Here is a 24,387-nt window from a genome sequence, read left to right as displayed (position 1 = left end):
GTGTGTGTGTGTGTGTGTGTGTGTGTGTGTGTGTGTGTGTGTGTGTGTGTGTGTGTGTGTGTGTACGTGTGCATGTGTGCTGCAGGTTGGGGTTTGTTGGGCCCGTGGTGCTAATCTGCCTCTTGTTCTCTCATTGGCCGTAGTGCATCTGTGGGTGGGAGACGAGGACCAGCCCATGACCCATGACCCCGCGCTGACCCACGACCCCAACCATCTTAACAGCGACCTTAACCACCCTAACAACCATAACCTAGGCGACCCTGAGGGGCTGGATGCCCAAGCTGTAAACAAAGACTAATGGCCCAGACCGGAGCAAGGCAGGATGATGAGGATGAGGATGAAGGCGGTGATGATGAGGAGGAAGATGAGGATGAAGGATAAATGAAGGAATACACTATAACAAAAGACTTTATTTAAGATGAAAAACACATACTACCGTCAGAGTGAAGAGAAGGTGAGAACTATATGAAGGACAGTTTGGGGCTGGATTTATGTGATGGACCAAACGGCTTTTGCAAGCGTTCTTGGACACTAAGCAAAGTGACAACAATTTTCCTGTTTTGTCTCCTGTGGTCTGAATGCCCCTTGTCTTTGTTGTCTTATCTTCTACAATGTTTTTTTTTTCTTTTAATGAAACTACCTGTCTGAGTAGCAACTCCTTTAACTGGCCCCACAGTTTCTAAAACATTCCTTGAGCTAGAAAGGTATGTCTCTCTCTCTTTTTTTAGTTAGGACTGAAGTGTTGTGCTTAATCAAATAGGCTTTTAAAGACCTTTCTCTCCTGTAAATTGAAGACAACAGTTATTTCACAAGTCCACGGACCGCCATTATATTGTACTGGAATGTATTCTACTGTAGAATAGCAACTCAATGTTACCGGACTGTTGACGGAGACCAAGCACATTTCCTGTCAGACCAGCCACTTTGGGCTCTCCTATCAGCCGTTCTGTCTCTGTGTCCCACGGCCATGCATCACTCGGATTATGGTTGACAAAGGATAGGGGCACCACATGACAATCTACAACACAAGTTTGTTTCCAGAGATGATATTGCTGGTAGAAAAAAAAATACACATATAGCTGACCTTTGATGATGGTGGTGCTAATGATACTTGTGAAGAGGACTGAATATTCCCTAAATGTACTTACAATACTAAATCCCCTCTGCATAACCAGGCCAGTACAGGCCTTCACCCTGCCATTTGGCTTCCTTTGTCTATTTTTCTTGTTCTGTATCATCCATCACAGCAGCCATAGATGCTTAATGTACATAGAGAGATATACAGTAGTTTAAAAAAAGAAAAGCAAAAGTGAAAACAAAAGTTTTAAAAGATTCGTGACAAGGACAAGCAAACAAATGACAGTAGATTGCACAGCCACGTTCTGAAAAGGTCGGCATCCTTCTAGAGTTTGACAGAGAAGAATTCAAAAGAAAAAAAAAAAAAAGATCTGAAAAACAAACAAAAAAAAGGTAATGTGGGGGAAATGTTTCTTTCTTTATCACCCTCCAACCCTTTCGCTTCATCCCTCATGTCAACCTCAAGAACTCTAGTGTTGCAGATGTTTGTAAGATACTGCCACCGATCATTGTTGCACAGTGTTAATGACTACTGAAAATGGTTTGATGTATTTACTTTAAAATGAGAATAAAAAAGAACAAAAAACTGGGAAAAAAGACATATTGTGTATAGCCTTAGATACAAGTCATCTGTTATTGCTTCTACAAAGCTATGTAGCTGTGCTAGACTGTAGGATGTAGGGTTGATTTTATTTTTTATTTTATATGTACTGTACATTAATGCCTTCTCCATTTACTGATCAAAAAAAAAAAAAAGAAAAAGAGGAAAAAGATGACAATCGTCTCCTGTGCTGCAAACATATTTGCCCCCATATATACAGGATCCATTATGAATAGAGGGACTTTATCCTTTCTTATTTCTTTCATTTGTTTTGGTTCTCAGAAGTATTTGGCACTGTGATAGTATTATAAATCCAACCTATACAGTATAAAACTAGATAACTAACTGAACTGAAGGTGTGTGTTTGTGTGTCCCTTGGCTTTGTGAAATGTTTCTACGTCATTTTTTGTGAACCCAGAGAAAAATTCTAAGTCGGTATATACAGTCCAAATATAATACCTCCTAATTTTTCTTTTAAGTTTGACCAACCTCTATACTGTATGTGGCTTTGACAAATTGTTACCCAGATTTCTTTTGTATGCAAATCCCCTTTTGGCCTGCAGCATCGGCCCAATACTTCTTCAGCAGCAGCATGATTCTGTGCTCAAACTCCAACGCCAAGAGATTTCGCTGCAGTACAGCCTGTTTTGTTTTTTTTTCTCTTTTTTTAATTTGATTCATGTAGATTACAATTAACCATTCTTTCATTTTCAATATACCAGGAAAAGAGGGGATTTAAAACTAAAATAATAACAGCGAGACACATGAAAAGTGAGAAGCAGTGGTTGTTGGAAAATGTGACAGGGTGTTGGAAGGGAGGAATTCAGGAAATGGGGTCTGAGTGAACCAATCAGATTCATCCTGCTAGAGGCACTGTCCAATGGCTTTGACCTCTGACCCCATCTGTTTTCCAGGGGTGTAAAGATGAGAGATGAACGGCGAGAGTCTCGCCTATGAACCAGCTATAATAATGAGCATTCCACGCCACATGTTATGTACAAAAACCTGTCTTGTGAGCTGAACACTCTTTATGTTTTGCTGTATCCTCATGGCAGATGCTTCGTTTTGTAACTACTGAACTGTACTTATAATAAAAATAAAATGTATTCAAACAAAAAAAAAAAAAAAGGATTGTCACAGAGCAACGGCCTGTTTCATGTTTTTAATTTCTTCATTTCTGACAGAGCGAGAATCAGGAAGGTGAGTGTCACTGTGCCATGTGAGGAAACAGTTTGGAGAGTAGTCCTTCACTTCCAATTTATTATCTCTCAGTCAGTTTGATGGTGAAGCTTCACGGACCGTGATCACGATGTGGAATATACACAACTAAATTATTGTCTGCACCACTTTGTGTGGCCGTGAGGAAGAGGTCATAAACAGTGTGTGGATGATGGGAAACACATGAGCATGCTCTGAGTGTCCCACATGGAAATATGTAAAGGGAAGATTTGAAAATTCCATTTACAGCAAATCGCTTCCAGATCAGAGATGTGCAGTGATTATTTTACTTCTTTGTTTCCCATCCAGTTGCTACATTATGTTTTTTATCCTCTGGCCCAGTCCACATTCGACCAGATCCATATAATCTGCACAGACTATGAAACAGCTACAAAAAAGCATGTCTGTGAGTTTCAGTATCAAAGAGAAGAAAAGTATAACTTCAGGTTAGGTCCTCTGCAGACAAGTCTTGTTTTAAATGAACATAGCACCACATGTATGAACCGCACCATAGCTACAGGTGGTGACTAGGGGGGTGGCGAGAGTATAAACTCTGTTTGAGCAGAGACCAGGGTTCACATCCACATTTCTGTTCCTGGGTGCGTCTTATTTTGTAAACAAAACACTGTGGTTAAGGTTGGGATCATGGTTTTGGTTAAATGGAATTAAATTGAACTTTAACGTTTAAAGTAGATTATGACCTTTACCTAACATTAAGTGCCGTGAGTGCTCAAACATTACAATGAAAAAGACAGAGGATGAGACATTTAGTATGATGTCAGTGAACGTCTTACCAATTTATTTAATATCAACATTTTTGACTCACCCATTCCATATAAAGTCCAAAATATTTGTATGTATTACAAAACAATATAGTACAATCCTTATATTTATGTTTTAATTTGGGGACAAACAGGTCAGTGAGTGCAGCACCATGAATGTTCTGAAATCAGTTTTAAGCAGAAAGGCTCTCAGTAGAACACACACCTCCACCGAGGCACAAACGTCCTTTTAGATTCAATCAAGCTGCACCACATTTCACACACTCATACATATCTGCTCCCTTATGACGTCTGATTATTTTCATCAAGCTGCATGAATTATTCTCTAGGAAATCAGTGAAAATGTTGAAATGTTCTCACAGTGTAAAAAAAACATCATAAAATCCGCCCGATCCACACCAGACTGTAATGGTCTCTTCCCTCCCCCAAACCACTTCCTTCCACAGAGTGTTGTGGAAATCCATTCAGTTGTTTTTGTGAAACAGACAAAAACACTAACCAACAAACAAACAGACGAGGGCTGAAAACATGAAGTCCTTGGTGGAGGTAAAAATAAATGTGTAGCCCCCATCAACAAGTGAATGAAGAAGCTTATAATGAAAGAAAAAAAGTTATTCCTCCTTTTTATAAAGTTTAAATCATCCCATTGTCTTCTGAAATGGAATGAGTTCAAATATTAATCAGATAATCTATGACAACATGATGTCGTCTTGTTTATGTGTTCAGCCATGATAATTAAAACTCGTGTAGTATCTAGGTCTGCAGTTTACACTTTGTTGTACTGAACATCTTTAATGAGCTATATTTAAATGCTGGAATCCACAAAAAGTATAAATATATATTGTCCCTAAAATGTAGTTCAAATTATTGAATCAAAGGAGAAGACGGGTCAGTGGCCTTGAACTCTGTTGGTCGAGGTGACAGTCAGAGGTTAGAGGTCAACGTGAGCCATTAGAATCTAATAAACACCGTGCTGATCTGTGTGTGTGTGAGGACACACACACACACATAAATAAGTGTTGCTGCTCCTGTATCACAGCAGTAAAGATGACAGCAACTCTCCCACCTCACATTAAAAGTTCACTCCAACACGTGTGTCCTCCCCACACAGCCTCACTTCAGCTGACTCTGCTGTTCAAAGGAACCAATATTTCACGCTTTCATTGCCCCCCTCTGTCACGTGAAACCTGATCCACACTGCACTGATGGAATCCGTATTTGTGTTAACCTAACGTCAGGACCCCAAAGGCTGCTGGGCCGCTGGGAGGCTGCCTAGGTCAATGCCTGACTAATTTTTAAACGGATCAGCTGCACTGCACCAGATGTGTGTGTGTGTGTGTGTGTGTGTGTGTGTGTGTGTGTGTGTGTGTGTGTGTGTGTGTGTGTGTGTGTGTGTGTGTGTGTGTGTAGAGGGGGCTCATGCCACAAATCTGTAAAGTCTGTTCCCAATAACACTCACATCCGGAGAAAGTAACTGTTTGACTGGTTTATATCAACACACCCACCCTCACACACACACACACACACGTATACATGTAACCAAAAGAAGGATGCTTCCAATGGCTAGATATGAGAAAAGAAACAATCATCACTCGCTTTGCCTGTGTGAGTCTGTGAGTGCACTATAAACTTTGTATGCATATGTGTGTGTATGAGGGGGTGTGGGCCTGCATCATGCTTTAATGTGTGTATCTATATAAACAATTGAGTAGGTGTGTGTCTCCATGTAACAGCACACATGTGTCTGATTAAAGAACACATTAGGTCACCTTTCCGGCCTGTTGTGCGTGTGTGTGTGTTGTGTGTGTGTGTGTGTGTGTGTGTGTGTGTGTGTGTGTGTGTGTGTGTTGCTCAGCTGAGCAGTTTCAACATTTAAGCGACTCCTTTCACAGAGTGATGAACACCACTCTGCCCTTCATTTAACTTCCGCTCTCATCATTTGCTCTGTCTTTTATTTCTCTCTCTCTCTCTCTCTCTCTCTCTCTCTCTCTCTCTCTCTCTCTCTCTCTGATCCATTTCCCCTTGTTTCCCTCCATGGCATGTTGTGCAGCCATGTGTGTAAGCACATGTTTGTGCATGCATGCCAGGGTGTTTCATAATTGTCTGCGTGCGCGTGCGTCCACATGTGGATCAATGAGTTTGAGATGACGCTCTGCGGCGGTCGCAGCCTCTTTGCATTTCGGTTGGTCGTCAGGCAGATGGTGACCTGCAGATGAACCCATCTTTCTGCTCATTTGTTCAGCTCCCTCTAATTTACCCTCCTTTACATTAGAGTGGCTGGGTCTTGTCATGCAGCTCTGTTGTTAGGCCACTAGAGGGCGCAGCAGACCAGGTTTTGGTGCCGAGCTGGAGGCTGGAGTGTTCATCTCTTAGAAAGTTGCATGTTGCACTGCAGAGATTGTGTGTGTGTGTGTGTGTGTGTGTGTGTGTGTGTGTGTGTGTGTGTGTGTGTGTGTGTGTGTGTGTGTGTGTGTGTGTGTGTGAACCTCTTATTGTGTGAAAAAAACAACTTAAACACCAACAGAAACATTTATAAATAAATCATTTATTATCCGTCACAGTTTTATTTGTCACACTGCGTTAAAGGCCTTTTAAAAACCTTTTACAAACAAAATAACTGATCAATTAAATGAAGGAACATTAAATAATACTATTATTAATAATCAATTACTGATCAAAAACAATTATAAATCTAATTTTCCCAGCGAAATAGGGGCGTTACCATTCTCTTCAATAGGAGGGACGGAGCAGGACTCACTTTAGCAAACAGTGATGTTGTTGTGTTGTCGTTCGTTTGCTCCCTCTTCGTTGTCTGTTCTCCACTATCTTCAAATCTTCAAATCTTCTCCCGGACTGATCTGACACTTTTGTCGCTCTCTCCATCTTCTTGGTCAGAGTAAAGACTTTTTCTTTCCTTCAACGTGTCAAATCTGACCTGCTCTCAGTGCTGTTTTCAGGAGGAGGGCTGAGTAAGACTGGTTTTACACTATGTGGTATTTCTGTTAAACACAAGTTTAGAGGTGAGTAGTTAGGTTTTCTTATCACCCGTGTGTTTGTGCTGTGTGAAGGTGAATGAGTTTTCCTTTCTTTTCTATAGGTTTTAAGAAAACTATTGATTAGACTACAAAAAGTACCTAAAATCACTGCATCAGTTTTTAGACGTCATGTTTCTTTATTATTTTATTTGTAACAGAAAAACTGGGTTAGTTTTGTTGAAAGCGTCGTGACAGTGGATTAATGAATACACTGCAAATGAAAGACTTGATTTCAAAAATAGTAATTGATTTTTTACAAAATATAAAATGTACAGCACAAATGTGACATAATCAATAAGTGATTAATTCATAAAAAATAAAAATAAATCCTGATTCAAAAAGCCCAAATGTGAGAAAATGTAGTCAGCAGTTCTCACTGTTGTCTAATCCCTTTATCACAGAACCATGAATAAATGAATCAGAGAAGTATTCAGTAGTGTGATCAATAAGGGAAAATAACCGAGTCACAGACCTGATTTTCAGCAGATCGTATACTAACAAATGCTAATGTGACAGCTTGTCCCCTCATTCTCATGCATCCTTCTGTTTCCTGCTCAGCATCTGTGCTTATGTATGTGGGTGTGTGTAACGTCTGCGTGTGAGTCAGTGTGGGCCCAGCAAAGTGTGTGTTTTCCTGAGTGTGCGCTGTACGCGGGGCGAGTGTCCTGTGGCCTCCCTCTTCTTCTCCCCGGCTCTTATGAATCGATGATCATGTGGTGTAAGGGAGATAGATGGCCCCCAGCTCCATCTTGTCTCCTCTAATTGTAAAATATTAGTTACATTAGACTCTGGCCCATGATTAATGGAACTTATTTGGAAGGTGGACTCTCACTCACACACACATGCTTTCTTGTTCTCTCTCTTGGTTACCACCGGTCTCCAAAGTCTCTTCCTGAAAGAATTGAGTGATTTCGCTTAAAGCAGACAAATAGGCTTCCCCTGGTAAAGAAAGTGAAGGCAGAAAGAGGAAAGTCAGGAAAGAAAGAAGAGGAGGAGGACGAGGAGAGGAAATAAAGAGGGGAGATAAAAAAGAGGGGAGAGCTTATGAAAGGGGATAAATAACAGCTCTAAAGGGAGAGGTCTTAAAAAGTTGTGGTGGTTGGATGTGAAGGGATTTAAGCTCCTTGGTAGATAATTCAGAGTTAGATTATTCTGCACGCAGGATCCCATTCTAAAAATGCAAAACATGATCGAGTCCTGATCGTGTTTACAGGCTGATCTCTGTGAAAAAGAGTTATTCTTGTCTAATGCAGATGTTACCTGCCTCGCAAAAAACAAAAACAGAAAAAAAACAGCACCTGGAGACGAGTTGATAAGTTCAGACGGAGAAAGTTTCTGCAGCTCCGTGGCACAGGAGCAGTTTTCCTGTGGTCTAGTGCATTTTTCAATCACCCGCAATGCGCACACACACACACACACACACACACACACACACACACACACACACACACACAGACATAGTTATTCACTCATTAATTCATACATGGAAGAAACATAAAGACACAGATAGGCATGATTAAAATGATGGTGACATTTTTATTTAACAATTCCTTGATCCCATTTGCACAAATTACGAATCCTCGATTAGCACCTGGTCGAGACAGTGTGACGAACACACACAGACACACACGCACACACACACACACACACACACACACACACACACACACACACACACACACACACACACACCCAGCACTTTAGTCTGTGTGTTTATAAGACTTGCTGTTCTTCAGCTGCAGCTCTGCTCATTACAACTTCTACCAGCACAACACAACAGACCCACGATCAGCATGAATCTGCTTCCTGCCCATCTGTGTGTCCGTGCACAGAAAATCCCCCTCAAACTTCAGCATTCAGTGGTTTCACAATATCTTACAATGTCCTCGTTGTGGAGACCGATACTTCAGACAAACAAAACAAGTACAATCTTCTGGTTTTATAATTTTATCAATAAAGTTTTTCGTCTGTAACAAGAGGAGGGAAATTAACAAGGGGGACAATTTATCTTATTTGTCAAACACACATGTATTGATTTACTTTCTTTGACTGACTTGATTCCTGTTGGCCCGTCTCAACAAAGACTAAACTAAATCAAATGACTTACTTCATATTCAGAAAGATCTGTCTTCCAATAGGGCCAAAGTGATATAGGGACTAATAGATAAATAGAGTAGTTACAGTGTCAGTCCTGGTTGGATGTTTTATTCCAGACATTGTATCTGTTTTACAGAAAACAGTGTTCTCTGCAAAAGTTTGGCCTTTATCTTTCTCCCTGCTCCATAAAACTAAAACATCAACAAAGAAATGTGCTACACATACAGCAGGGTCCATCTAGTTCCATAAGCAGTTTGTTATTTTACCTGCTACGTTACAGATGTCTCGTCACATTCACACGACATATTTACATGTGGCAGCTGGACTCCTACTGCAGGCAGGGCCACACTGTGCGCAGGTTACTCCCCTTCCACAAATCTTAACTTTTACACTGAACCACAGGGACGTCTGTGTGGTCAACAGGTTACAGATGCTCCTTTGTCCTTCTAAATGGCATCATATGATTATCATGTGAGCACTGAGCATAGCTCCTGTGTACTTCAGTATCTGATCCTCCATCCACATGTGCTGTGCAGAGATTATATACAGACAGACCACATGTGTAGACAGGCACCAACAGTGGTGGTATTCAGATAGAAAACTAGCAATAGTACTATGAAGAACTACTCAATGACAAGTAAATAAAGATACATTAGTAAAATAGAATAAAGTACAAAATAATAACAATAAGACTAAAACTTCCCAAGTTATAAAACCAGAGATCTGTCAGAGTTTTATCGTAACATTAGTAGATTTAGTGAAGCAGCACTTTAATGTCACAAACACAGATTCAAAGTGAACCTAAATAACTGTTTTATAAGTTGGGTAGTTTAATCTACACAAATATTTTATAATGTACAAAATTACATGTTTTGTGATGCAAACTGAGAATAAAGTAGTTGTCAGATATAGGTCATGGACCAGACATGTACCAAACAAACGCACTCACTTTGAAAGATTCTGTTTCATCACACGCCTGTTGTTTGGTCTTTACTGTAGGTGTGTTTTCTTCTCAGTCTTTACACAACCTTGATAAATCCAACATAGCTTGAAAGCTCTGTCTCCTGATTCTATCTGTGCAAAACAGTTCAGGGTCCTCACATAAATATATATATATATATATTGGGACCATGTTAATGTTCCTGTAACTATGTCTCTTATACTCATTCTGACTTTGTAGGTGTACAATATGAGGGGTTTCTTTAGGGATGCAGTATGTCTGTAATCAAACTGTATTGTTTTTATTTTACATTAAGTTGATCTCTCGACCAGCTCTGGGGCCCCTGAGGCCTCAGTGTTTAGTTCACTTAATTTATATATATATATATATATATGTAATGCATATTGTTCAATTCTTGATTAGCAGTAACCCCCCCTCTCTGTTGGGTTTCCTATGGCAAAGTGCTGAGCGGCTGGTGTTTTGCTCTGCGCTTTCTAACTGTTTCTCAAACTTTTGGCTGTTATCGCTGTGTTCCGAGGTCAGAGGAAGTTCATGATGATTAATGCAGCAGAGCAGCCGATGCTCTTTGTGTCAGAATGTGAGTGAGAGGCAGGTGGCCGGCATATCTATCAACCCCCCACTGCACCCCCTCTTTTCCTTTTTTCTTTCTTGTTATTGCTGAGAAACACTGATGACAGCCTTTGCACACACACACACACACACACACACACACACACACACACACACACACACACACACACACACACACACACACACACACACACACACATGCACACACACACACGTTCAGTTGCATCCATTATCTGTGTACAGTGACAGGTCAGCAGCAGATTGTGCATCCCTCAGTTCAGCAAGGACTCTGAGGAAACATAAGGCAAAGTTAGGGATCTAGTCCGTACACACATGCACGTGTGCGTGCACACACACACTCTCACACACACACTGAAAATACTGAAAATGATGGCTGACTGAGTGAGGGAGTGAGCGCACATGGATGAGTGAGTAGATGATTGAAGGTAAACATGGGTAAGCAAGCAAATAAGTAAATGGGTGAAAATGTGAGTGAGTGAGTGAGTGAGCGAGCGAGGGAGCGAGAATAGGAAAACTGTGTAAGTGATGGAATGTTGTAGCTTTCAACTGGGGTCTTGTTTACCTTGTGTCCATATGAAGACCCCCTCTTGTGTATCCTTGACCTTGAACCTCGGAATCTCCTGAAAGCTCCCTGTGCACAACTGTCACATGTCATTTTCAAAAACTTTAGCAGGTTTAGTAATTTTAGTATATGTTTGAGGATTGTTAATATTCTTCAGACTGAATTAAATGATTGATTGTGTCTTTTACAGTCCTGTGAAGTCCACAGACATCTTTGGGACAGGAAGAGGATTTCAACAAATAGTGTTTCTGAAAGAACTTACCAAACCTACCTTTACCACAGCTTGAATACCAAACAAACTAGCTAACCACTGTGAGTGAGTGAGGCAGAGCTAGAAAATGTGTTTAAGAAAGTGAATGAGTGAATGAGTCAGTCAGTAAGGGATGAGGATGAGAAATTGTGAGGCATTGATTGAGAAAGTTAGAGTGAGAAGCAGTGAGTGAGTGAGTGAGAGAGGGAATCAACATTTGAGCACCAGCATAAAAAGAAAGAACAAACGGACGACTCCAGAAAAGAGAAGTGAAAATAGAACAAGAGATGAAGACAGAAAGGAAGGAGCAGCTATTTTAGGTTCTTATTAACAGGTCCTACTGGTACAGCAATTAATAATCTAGTTCAGTATTTAACATGGGACCTGGTCCCTGGTGGGGACGTTTTAGAAAGCTTTGATGCTGAAAGAGTTCCTTCCCCCTCCACCCCTCTCCCCCCACAGTTCCTCTCCTCTCCTTAAGTGCCTCCCCTGGTGTTATTTGTGTGTTGGTTTTCTTTAGTTAAGCTTAGAAACAGACCAAATTGTTATTCCCCAAACTTCAGGCCAATTTTCCATCAACACGCCAGCTCGTTGAGGGAAATGCTCTTAATTCATAAGAGGAAGTCGAGAGAAGGATAAATTCCCTTCAGGCTGTTTGAAGTAATGTAAATGTATTTATTTTTGGAGGGGGTTGGGGCTGGTAAAAACAATCTCCCCTCTATGTGTGCAGTGTTTCCTGTGTCAGTTGGTGCCACACAACCCCAATTACAATTTCCATCCCAATACGTGACAGTTGACACGATGTTCTTTCACTGTCGACACAGTCGTCGGTGGCCAATAGGGTTTAGTATCTTGCCCAAGGACACTTAGAGGTCGTCCACTACCTTCTGTTCAGTGGACGACCCACTCTACCTCATGGGCCTCAGCTGACACAGTGCACCACCTCTTCTGTGTCTGCTTCAGCTTCCTTCAGCTCCTCTGCAGTCACATGGTTTTGCAGATAATGCAGCAGGGAAATGTTCAGTCTTACAGATCTTGTCTTGGATTCAATAGTTCAATCTCTTGTTGACATTTCTTACAGTGACATTTTCAAACTAAAAGTGCTGTAATGTATTTTCATAAGCCTCCTCTGCTTTGTGGGCATCAATTAGCTCCATTTTCAGATTCTCAGTCAGTTGCTAAGAGAAGCCCACAGTTGTTAAGTGTTACAGGTTTGTAGAGTCAGAGAATTTATTTATCATCTGAGTAACTGTCATCAGCTGATAATTCCTAATGACAATTCTCCACCATGCCTTATGAGTCCTAATGAGTCAATTAAGGCTTCACAAGTAAATGAAGTGTTTAACAAGTAGAAGGGTGCATGTGCCTTTGCACGTGTCATAGTTGAAAAGATCCTTAACATTTGGAAAGAATAATATTTAAAGTCTGCAGGGTCTGCATTTCTGTTCTTTAACTTCCAAATGAAACTAAAATAATATACAAAATATATCTAATAATGTCATTTATAAATATGTAACTCGCCCCAGGATGCCCCCAAACATTTGCATACAGTTTTTCATATTTTCAGTGCAGAGTTGGGAGAAAAACCAAACCTGAATGGTGTTAATTATGAATATTGTTGACACTGACCTGGTCACCTGATAGCACATCTCCTTATTCGGATCAAAAGCTGCAGCACCACTGTTTACAGCGTGTGGCAGACTCAAATCTCCAATCCATGGAGGAATCACTCACAACTCCACATAATCATCTGATTCTAACTTTTTTTATCATCATAGAAATATTATTGTATGGCCCAATAAAATCTCTCATTATATTTCCATTACTCCCTTTTTCCTGGACCAGTAACAATTACACACCATTTAAATAGAGGCCGTTTCATGCTTTATTATTAAATGAATCAAGGTACACTGGTAAAATAAGTTAGTTTTACATTTTGAGAGTAACTAAACTTAGGTACATACAGTCTGTATGAGAAATATAAATCTCAGCATTAAACAGTATAAGATATCACCTATTTTAAACATGTTTTAATTTAGCCCCACCCACCTCGCTTTAAAATTTGAGTTCAGCTATTTCTGTGACACATAACCACACACAACACGTTTAACCACATACGTGCATGCAGCCTATTGGACAGATGGTTTAGCACATTTAATTACTCACACCTTCTGTGAATCTCTGCCTTCAACCTCTATATTACACTGACAGAGCTCTACTTTACCTGATGTCCTCTCACTTTGTCTCACTGAACAGATTTAGTTCTAAGTGTTTACTTCAAGGTCTTACTGAAGCCTGTGTGTTGTTCCTCAGCCGTGAGTCACTTTGAATAAACAGTGCATAAATGTCCATAAATAGTTCATGCTCTACACATGCTTGCGTTGTATTTAAACGTGTATCCTATTGTCTACTGTACAAGATGTGTAAATGAATGTATGTGCGTGCACAGAATTCAAAACACAGAGAAGTTGTGCTCCTGCACTAACACACACACATCAAACCATCAACCAAAGCTGATGGACTGATCACGCTTCACACCCACAAACACACATTTACACACTGGAGAAGCAACAATGCACAAAGTAAAACACAAGGAATGTTTAAGGTGCACATGTGCAAACCCAATGCACACACACATACAGAGACACACACACACATAGTGAGGGACATAAAGACCAGGAACAGCGTGTTGGCATCCAACCAGAAGCAGCCGTCCTTAAATGCCATTTGATGCCAGCACCGCCATCTGTTGCAGTCTTAAGATAGCTCTTCCCACAAGACGCAGAGGAGACCACACTTTCCTGAGATTCATGGTGTGTTTTTCACATATGGCCACAACCCATTCAATGTAAGAGCAGTTTGGGTAAGTTACAACTTCGGCTCAATAACTGCTCGGCCTCATGTCCTTCCTGACACTGCTCCCTGTCACTTCACATCAGACACAAAGCCAAACGAAAGAGAAAAACTCTTCTGATTCAAGCTGGAGAAAGACATGTTTTCTCAGATACAACTGCTAATAATCTACTTGAACTGTGAGCTCAAAATAATACCCATGAATTATTGTAGTTTGAAACCTACATGTTTCTGAAATTATGCCTAGACTCATGATGAAGACTTCCCTCTTCATTAGATGAATAGATTACTAAATAACAGTGAAATTAAAAAAAAAGAACTGGACAACAGAAGAGGAAGAGAAGGATTTGGGATGTGACAAGAGTGTGTGTGTGTGTGTGTGTGTGTGTGTGTGTGTGTGTGTGTGTGTGTGTGTGTGTGTGTGTGTGTGTGTGTGTGTGTGCTTACAGCGAATTAGGGGGGTTGGGTGAGGAGTGTTGTGTGTGACAGGTGAAACATGGGCAAGGCTTTGGCACTAGTTTGATACCCCCACCCACACACACACACACACACACACCCACACACACACACACACACACACACATACACACACACACACACACTGAATCCTTTCCTCTAGCCCTCCTCCCCACTTCCTCAGCCCTTTTCCCTCTGATCTCCCCGCAGAGGACCTGAGGGGGTTAATTAACAGGCTTAGATAATACCACACTAATGAAAACAAGACCACTGTTTCTCCCCTCTCTTCCTGTTTGTCTCGTTCTCTTTTTCTCCCCCTGTCTTTATTCCTCTATCTATGTACTGTATCTCTTTCCCTCCCTTCTTTCACTCTTTAAGGCTTTTAAACATGGCAACCCACCCAGTGTCTGGAAACTTAATAAAGACAAAAAGGACAAACGACTTTAATAAAGCAAAGTACAAATGCAAAACACAGATTGTACAATGTGTAGCACGAGTACGTGGGGAAAAATAATCCGAAATGAGAGGAAATGAGAAGGTCATTAGTTGATAAAAACATCAGTATTGGATTATTCTGTGTTGTTGCCATCTGTGGTTGGAGTTATATTGTAGTTATGACCCATAAAATATGGTTATGGTATTTTTAACACTCGGTTGGGTTATTGGCAAACAAACCTATTGGTTACTAATCGGGAAGGATCATGGGTAATATAAAGACAAGCCTTCATTGCAGGTTTGTGTTGGGGCACAAACTCCGGTCTCCAGTATCAGGGTCAAAACTGCTTATGGGCATTCACCACCCTTACTTTCCACATGAATACCTATAGGGCACACCAGCTCCTGCATATGGCCACTGGCAAGTAACTCTTTAGGCATAAATCATCCCATATCAATATGATATATGGATAGTTAGTGTTAGCAGGTCAGGTTTCAAGCTCCTGATTGATTGAAATATTGCAAGAAAAAGAAGTGGAAGCAGCTCACAGGATAGCTTGTAGGACCTTCATTAATAAAACCAGAATGATGTTAAACTTGCAAAATGAACATAGTGAAATGGTTCATTCACTTTCTCCATTCAAACAGAAAACACATAGGTGGTGACAACATATATGTCATAAGAACTCTCTAGTTCGCTCCCTAAATTGCAATGTGAAACCAAAAGTAACCCGATCAAATGTATCAGGTAGATGAAACAAGAAAGAACAAACTTCATTTGAAAGAATGCTGGTGAACGTGGTGCTGCATGTAAGCTGCTTTGGTTACTGCCACAGACCAGAGGACATGGATTAATGAAGGCAGGTTTGGCCCTTCACGGTGGCTGGACATGTGGATTGTTAAATGCCTCTGTGTGTGTGTGTGTGTGTGTGTGTGTGTGTGTGTGTGTGTGTGTGTGTGTGTGTGTAAAAAAAAGACAGAAAGAAAGCGAGACACAGAGTCTCTTTAATTTTTAATCCATAACAAAGTATTGCCTGTGTGTTTCTAAGTTGCTCTGCAGAAGTCAATTTCAATCTCAACACTAACTCAAGTTTATACATCCCATCTAAACTTCTTTCAAGCCGTTGAATTCAAATCACAGCCTCTCTCTCTCTTCTTTATGTGAACATCTCCCCAGAGATACCACCGAGCTTGATATGTATTTATTTAGTCCATGGAGGCAAACAGTATGGAGGGGAAACAAACAAACAAACAAAAAGAGAAAAAGTTGAATTGTTTGGGGGCATTACTCACTCTCCCTAAGTGTAAAATGGGATGAGATATTCTGCCTCTCGGACTTAACGTAATGTAAGAGAGTGTGAAATTAAACTGCACCCAAATAAAAGCAGCCCTTCATTGTGTGCCGCCGACTAGCTTATCTGGAAATTCAGACAACTGGAACATCCAAAGCCTCCAAACTTGTAGCAATCTCCTTTGTCTGGCTCCGAAGCAAACAATGTAATATCAGAAAGCCGGAGAGGCTCCAAAGCCTGTGTCAGATTGCCAAACACAAAGTAGCTGCTTCCATGCATCCTGCGTTGCCTCGCTGCATCCTCGCGGCACACCTCTGTGTGTGTGTGTTTGTGTGTCTGTCTTTATACGCCATAAGTAGCCTGTGTACTCTCTCCTGCTAACCCCGTGTGGATGCCAGTGAGTGCTTCAAATGGAATGTTTCCTCTTTAATTCCTGGCCTCTTACCTATTTATATTCCCTGCACCTACCCCCGTGCCTCTTTTAAACCCCCCCATGTTAATTTGATTTAGAGCTTCTCAAATTGAATAAAAGATAAAGAAAAGAAAAAAAAGACGGGACCTGCAAATGTACTGTTATTAATAACCTAAAGTACTAGATGGGGCTCACACACTCCCTTCATTCTGCCGTCCCACTTCCTCCCTCCCTCCCTCCCTCCCTCCCTCCTTCTCCATTTTGCCCTCTCTGCCTGTCTGTGAGTGAGTGAACTAAGTGAAGTGGGTTATGATGGCGGTGTAATCGGCATCCCTCAAACAAACGGCTGGTGCTATTAAGGGCCATTGTGTTTGCTGCGGTGATGATCAGATTCAATCTAGGGAGAACATTTTGTGCTGGAGCTGTGGCAAGGTGGGGAGATAGAGAAAAATACCGTGGCTCCTTCTGCACTGCTATTGTGTTCAGGGGACTAGATGTATGCACGCTTTTCATAAGATGCATATCGACTCGGGGAGCTGCAAAAGTTTAGTTCAGATGAATTTGCGAGAGCTGACTGGCTGCACAAAGTGAGGCCAGTTATTAAGTGTTGGGTAATGTTTTCAGGATGTGTTTGTATCAATAAGGAGCTGGAGCAGTGCGGCTGGGCTGGTGCAGATGAGAGAATCGCTCTTCCTCTTCGCTGTGTCCTCAGATTTACCCTCTTCCCCCGGTCTCTGTCTCTCAGTCATGCTGTTAACACACAAGAGCCAGTGGAAGCCTGATGGCCTGAAGTGCTGGAGGTTCAAGTTAGGGTTAGAAGGGTTAGAGGTTTGAATACGTCAGCCAGTGGCTTTTTATATGCAATTGGCCTTTAGAGGTAAGTGTGAATGAGTGGTGTACTCCAGTCAGCTGACTATTATGATAGTGTAGAATTAATACATTTGATACTTAATTAATTAACTTGGTCACCGCCCACAAGGAAGCGGGGCGCTCACCACAGCAGAGATTTGGAGGTACCCCCCCCCCTGATGGCAACACAGACTCAGAGCCTACAGCTGAAGATGTGGAGTTTTTGAAATGCTTTATTAGCAGCAGCAGCACAGACAGCAGTGGTGGCCTGTGACACAAGGCTTTCAGGTGAGCAGGGTGCCAGCAGGTGGTGGGCACGCCAAAACACAACAAGTGACTTACAGAACTACAGGGAAACTTTTTCATCAGTCTTTGAAGTCATCATGGCAGAAAACATAATTTCATCCGTTAAAAAGAGTAATTTACCAGGACTGTGCATTGTGTGTGTGCAGCTGTTTCTTTTGTTTACATTGAAATCTCTTGAGGTCCTCATTCACTGAATAAAAAAGTATTTAACTTTTTCCTGTAAAATAAAACAGGGTTGATTTCCATGTGAATTTAATAAGATGTGTCATGAAGAGTTTTACTGACACATGGTTGTGCTGCTTTAAAAAAAGTCCATAAACTCTGCTCTCAGCCCTTTAAAGACGAAAGGTCCTGTGTGAAGTCTTCACCGCTCATATGGAGCAACGTTTCAGTGAGTGAGTCCCGTTGTGTCGCCAACTTGTGGACAACAACACGGTGGCAAAGCAAAACAAGCAATAACGTGCCAACAAAATACAGAGAGCCTGTTAACAATGGATGTAAATGATCTGTGTCAAACTTTAAAAAAGTGTAAAAGTCTGTAAAATTTGTTAGGCCTCAAGGATACACAACAGGTGACAAACTCTAATAAGTGAATAAGAAAACCCCACAGTGGGTTTTTAAAACAGTCTCTGTAGCATTAATATTATTTTTACAAGGCAAGTAACATCTGGCTGTTGACCCTAACCCTAACTGATCTGTGCAGTAAATTACATTGTTGGTATTGGTTAGATTCCAGTGCTGGTAACTCCAAGCGGCTCTTAATCCTGGCAGCTGCTATCGTGTGAAGTTGTCTGTTTGGATCATTGTTTCTTAAATGTTATGTCCTCTCAAATGTTCTCATGTTGTGAACCTGTAACCAAAGAGGTACCAGCCCCCCACTCTATTGACCCAGGCCCTAGTGTGTGTTCATCTGCTTACACGCTACATAGAGAGAAACCTCTGATTGAAAAATTATTTTATTCCTCTGGGGTACAACTCAAGCAAATTATGCCATAGTGACACAGATAAAGATTTACCACTTTGGATTGAAATGGTTAAAATATTTTCTTTCTCTGTTTCTGTCTCCAGGCCAGAGAACATTCAAGTGCAGTTACTGCCCCTACAGTGCCTCCCAGAAGGGCAACCTGAAGACCCACGTGCTGTGTGTGCACCGCATGCCTTTCGACAACACCCAGTACCCCGACCGACGCTTCAAACGCTCCCGCACAGAGTCGGACATCCCAGATAAGAGCCCTGATCATGTCGTTGGTGGTGTTTCGTCTAATCAGCCAATGACAGAGGCAGACGGAAGACATGGGAGTAACTTTGGGCCATTTGCCGGAGAGGCCTCATCTTGTGACCACGAGTGAAACCACCAGGGGCTGAGTTGGGTGATGACATCAGGAGGGAGGTTTGAGTCTGTGTTGGACAATGCATTTATCTCATGTTAGCATCATAGCCACACACTCCCCAATGCACATGACTGTTGGTCACTATAAAACTAACTGTGTGGAAAACCTTGACCATGACAATACAAAGAGATTAACTAATGTCTGTGGGACAGCAGTGAGTTACACTTTCTACATTGTAAACACATACAAAATCTACACAGGTTATTATATGTCGGTGAACAGAACAGGCTGTTTTCTCCTGCCTCTTGAGCCCTCCTCTGATTGGCTGACTGCACTTTGAGAGACACACGACCAGGCCTATCACCGGTCTCATTGACTCTCTCTGGCTGTAAACACAGCTTAAAGTCCCGTTGTTATGTTTGCAGCTATAGAAGGTGGTGGGTTCAGAGGCTGGACTGGTGCCGGCTGGGTGGGGCTGAGAGACGAGTGCAAACCCATATGACCCATACGGGGGAGGAAGTACGAAACGAGACGTTTCAATAACATATTTCTTAGAATGGACTGAGTGAAAAAGTCTGCGTAGTGACTGTTTTCATACTTTGAGGGTCTCTACTGACCCTCTTCAAGTAATTACGTATAGTAAAAGCCCAGAAAATGTATTTTACACAATATGGGCCCTTTAACGGAATCTTTTCAGACAAATCATAGAGGAAGGACGCCATGAAGCAAGTGTGAAGTCTCATTGGAGACTTTTCTCTGAAAATAATGTTAGTATCAGAAAAATGATCCATGTGAACGATTTAGCAGAACAGTGACAGTATGGATGATGGCCAGCCTAGAACATAACACCAGCGGCTGCCATTTCCCCAGTGCGAGTGATGAGCACTTTATGAGTGTTTGTGTTGCAGGGTCAGTGTGTGTGTGTGTGTGTGTGTGTGTGTGTGTGTGTGTGTGTGTGTGTGTGTGTGTGTGTGTGTGTGAGGGGAGGCAATGGTGCCAGCCTGACTGGGGCTGCCATCGCAGAGGAAATCAATTCAACAACACACACAAACACACACACACACAGTGGTAACCCAACACTGGACGGTACGCCAGGAGGTCAAGTTGAGTCCTACCAGCTGGCCGGAGCCCCTTCGAGTCACTTCCCTCCTCTTCTCCATCCTTCCTTTCACTCTCACTCTTTCTAATATGAGCCCCTAGTAGAATGGCCTGGGAAGTACAACACAAATCAATCAGCGGCATATTTCAAGCGTCCATTAGCCAACGTTAAGGCTCGTTCTGCTCTGGTTTTGGCAATGTCAATGTCTGGACGTCACCTTACAGGCTCCACATGGGAGAAGGACGGGGAGTTTGAGCTGATTGTGCTTTAGCTTGAGCCCCTTCATGATGACAGATGAGCGTTTTGCACATCAAAGGAGCTGGACTGTGCTGCGGGGGATTTTTCTACATGTGCTTTAGAAGGAAAGAGCGGATATAAGCAGCTGCATCTGCACAGTAGATAGGTGTGTGGCGTCTTAGCTAACAGATCTCACATGAAGAGTTTGACAGAGACATTGTGGCATCAAGGCAGAAAAAAAAACAGGATTCATCTCCGGCTCTTGAAAAGCTGCAACACATGTTTGGACATGATGTAAAATTTGATAATCATTCACTTTACCCTGATTTATGTCTCTCTTATACTACCTATCTTTATTACAAAAGTTGTGTGTTTATTTTCAAAGGAAGCATTCTTTTTTGAGTGTGTATAGAAGTGTTTTACTTTAATCATAAGGGTTTTCTTCCTGAGGGCGGAAAAGTAACATAAAACATTGCAAAAAAAGAATGTTTGATCTCGTAAAATCACACGTGACTGTTTTAAGGGCAGAAAAGTATCAATGTTGATTGTACAACTGTTAGCTACTGGGCAGGGAGAATGAGAAAGTGTAGGGCTCTGTGTTGTGTTGGTGGCAGTGGGTCGGGGGGGCTGGGTGTTGTTAATGTTTTTCTGATAAAGAGAAATGATCCGTACTTTAAGAAAGTCAATATCTTCCCACACAAACACACACATGCAGCAGAGGGGAGGGCTAAACGCTTAAAGCCCATTGGGGCCTTAGTGGCACAGTTCTGCCAGAGGGAGTGCAACACAATGTACACTCACACACAAACACACACATCAACAACAACAACAGGGTCAGAAATACAATCCTCCTGCATTCAAGGAGGGGAAAGTGGGAAAGAAAGTGAGCAGAAGTGTAGGTTGGAAAAGGGGGAGAGAAGAAGAAAAAGAGACAAGTATGTGCACAAGGTTGATAGAATGTGTTCAGTATTTTGTCGGACTGCTGTAATTATGGTTTTAATTGTGTCACTACAACTTAAACAGTTTTGACCTGACAGAAACCAACAGTATTTGCAGTCATTTTGTTTTTTTGTTTTTTAGTAGCTAACAGGAGAATAGTTCTCACTGCCTTAACTGAGTGTGTAGGGTCTTTTCCCAAATCACCCTGAGAAATCCAGATAACCTGATGTAGTATAAGCTATCGATTTCAATGCACTACTTTATTATTGTTGGCTGTGGCTTGCTTTTTCTGGACATATGTACGTGTGTGTGTGTGTATGTGTAGTGAACATTTACGTATATTAGCAAAAAACTAAACCTGGGGAAGAAAAGTTTTCAGAAAAAATACACATTCCATTTTGTTTGGCACCAGTATCCTGGCTTTTCCAGCTTAGTAAAGCATGTGAATCTGTATGTTTTCATCATCTCCTTCAGATGAGGCAATACATATATTTTAGTTTCAACACTGGAGAACGCCATTTGTTGTCTTTCCTCTGCGACTTGTACTCTTTGTCCATCCCTCAGAACGTATTGCCATTTCCCCCCCTGCTGTAATCCCAAAATAATCCATTCCATTGTCCCCATTCTGTTTGATCCCCGTCAAGCTTCCTATTGAAGTAGGACATTCCGTTTTCTCAATTATAATCACTGGTGCTCAAAAAAAGGGAAAACAGTAACCATGCCCATTGACTGTAGCCTGCAGTGGATTCTGTAGTATGCAACGTGTGTCCAAATATTGTCCACATTCCTAAATGAAGAAGATGTCTATAGCCTATGGAAGGAAAAGTTAGGAGAGGGGTTTTGTTGCATACGTGCTCATTTTAACAGTATATAGCTTTGTATTTAAAAGAACAATATCCTTGGTGATTATTTATTACTGCATATCTGTTTAACAGAAGACGAAATCTTTCATTAAAGAGGTGTGTCAAACATTTGACTGTTTTCTCTTTTTGCATTCTACACGTTCTGATGTACTTTGAAGCCAGTTTGAAGATTTATCCAGTCTTTAGATTTTTTCCTGCAATAAAACCACTTCCTCTGGGAAACACTTTCTAAATGTCTGGATCCCTTCACAGCATCCAGCTCAACTACTCCACTGAGGAAGAGGAGCCATTATGGCTGTGAGGTGACTGCTGTGACTAATTCTGTCTTAATGTGTAACTATGATATTTTCTATGATAAAGTAAAAAATAAGAATTCAGAATGATCTTTGCTTTTAAATACTTGGTCTTGTACTGCGTCCACACCAAAAGTGATGGAAATGTTCTTGTTGCGTGATTAGTGCACTTCTTGCTGCAGGATAATTTAGGTTTATTCCTGTTACGCTTGATTCGCGTGAGAAACAGGAATAAACACAATCACCTGTTTTCCTCTGGACAAGAGGAGAGGCGGACCACTGACTGAAGTGACTACAGTTGCTGCTGTGTACCTGTTGTGGAAACACTGGGGGAAGCCTGTAGAAGAGAGGAGATTGGAAGTCCTGGCTGAAGTTACTACACCTGACGCATTGTAAAGAAGCCAAAAGACCACAAGTCCACCCGAGAGAGCACAAACCTTTGGGAATTTCACCAGCTATTCAAGGAGCTGGTTCAGGATAAATGTGGTTTCAAGCCCAACCTGGGCCTGACCAGTGGCCTCAAGTTGTTGTTGTTCAACCTCTAGCCCAGGTCGGTGCCAGGATCTGATCTCAGTCCAGTGAGTTTCACTATCAACGTTGATGGGCTTTCAAGACATCGCGTCATGCTACTTTTTTGCGCAAGTAATAGTATTTAAACTCCAGTGACAGACGTAAACCTGTCACCACAGGTGGAGAAAGGGAATGTCATTCGTTTTTCATGTGCTTGGTCATCCAGCGAAGGATCACCAAAGTTATTGGAACCTCAAACAAAGGAAAACCATGAGTTTGTTAATAGGGTTATTGTCTCCTCATATTTTTTTATCTTTTGGAAGCTTGAGTGAGCTTTAAGTCATGTAATTTCTGTATGTCAGCATTTATGTGCTTCCATTGGCTTTTTCCCCCTTTCCCAAATAAAAAAACAACAGTTTTGCAATGTTTAAGGTATTACTTTTCCAAATTTATAGCATTTGCATTAATATACAATAATTAATCATGATGCAAATAGGTGAAAATGCAGAGACAAAACAGCTGAATGGAAACTCATTTCATGAACAATCGTATGTTCTGATATCAAATGAGGAACTGACTCTTTCTAACTGAGAAACTTAAAATCAAAAACCATGAATGACATTTAACAAACTAAAAGCTCAGTTAACTCACATTTAAGACAGCAGGGGAACTTGTGTTTTTAAGTTGAGCAAACTTAAAAAACGATTTCCAGAATACTCTGTAACTGTTGCAATATATTAACAAAATGCATGAAATATATCCACAGCCACCATGAAATCAATGTGTCATGTTGTGCATTTGTCAAACACTTAAAAATGTGTTTTTCTTTTTCCCATCAGTTTGGTCATCTTTTCAAGTGTCAGTGCATCTTTGTTTGCTTTACCAGAAGCAATTCAGCACACACAGGAATGTTGAAAGCGAGATTTAAAATATAAAAATTAAATTCTGTTGTGTATTTTTGCTGTGTAAAGATTTCAATTTGAAATGGATATGCATGCATTTCAAAAGGGGTGAATGTTCATATGAAATGCCTTGCAAAGTGTAAGGTGTGAGGGGCAATGTAAATGCAAAGCGAGATAAACTGTGGAAAAAATAAAAAACCTATGAAAGGACAAAAACAGGGAAAAAGCCAAAGCAGCAGCTGGATTTGAAATGTTGTTCCCAGGATGAGCACTTTTTACTGTTAATAGAGAAATAGAGTGTGTGGCATATTTAATGGGTATTGTTTTTATTGTACAGCACTGAATAATTAACTGGGAAGCTGCATGTCACATAGATTTATCTTTTAATTAAAATATCGTGGCTCACACATATTTGAGTGGTAGTCCAAATAAATGC

At 41.2% G+C, this 24,387-nt stretch overlaps 1 protein-coding gene across 4 annotated transcripts in view; it reads left to right on the top strand.

The window, feature by feature from the left end:
• The window catches only part of znf536 (zinc finger protein 536), a 216,072-nt gene extending 193,857 nt beyond the window's left edge, over positions 1-22,215 (top strand). For 3 of the 4 annotated variants that reach the window (XM_035157635.2, XM_035157645.2, XM_035157653.2), the window contains one exon: positions 18,846-22,215. In XM_035157635.2, coding sequence (XP_035013526.1) covers positions 18,846-19,126 — 281 coding nt within the window. In that variant the 3' untranslated portion in view covers positions 19,127-22,215. Of the gene's footprint in view, positions 1-143; positions 2,821-18,845 lie in introns of those variants that run through there. The other variant, XM_035157660.2, reaches the window with a different exon arrangement.
• The last annotated feature ends 2,172 nt before the right edge of the window (positions 22,216-24,387 follow it).

The sequence above is a fragment of the Hippoglossus stenolepis genome, chromosome 1, assembly GCF_022539355.2.
Source record: "Hippoglossus stenolepis isolate QCI-W04-F060 chromosome 1, HSTE1.2, whole genome shotgun sequence".
In the NCBI taxonomy this organism is placed as follows: Eukaryota; Metazoa; Chordata; class Actinopteri; order Pleuronectiformes; family Pleuronectidae; genus Hippoglossus; species Hippoglossus stenolepis.
Note: the sequence above shows the minus strand (reverse complement) of the source record. Positions and strands in the feature narration are given on the sequence as shown.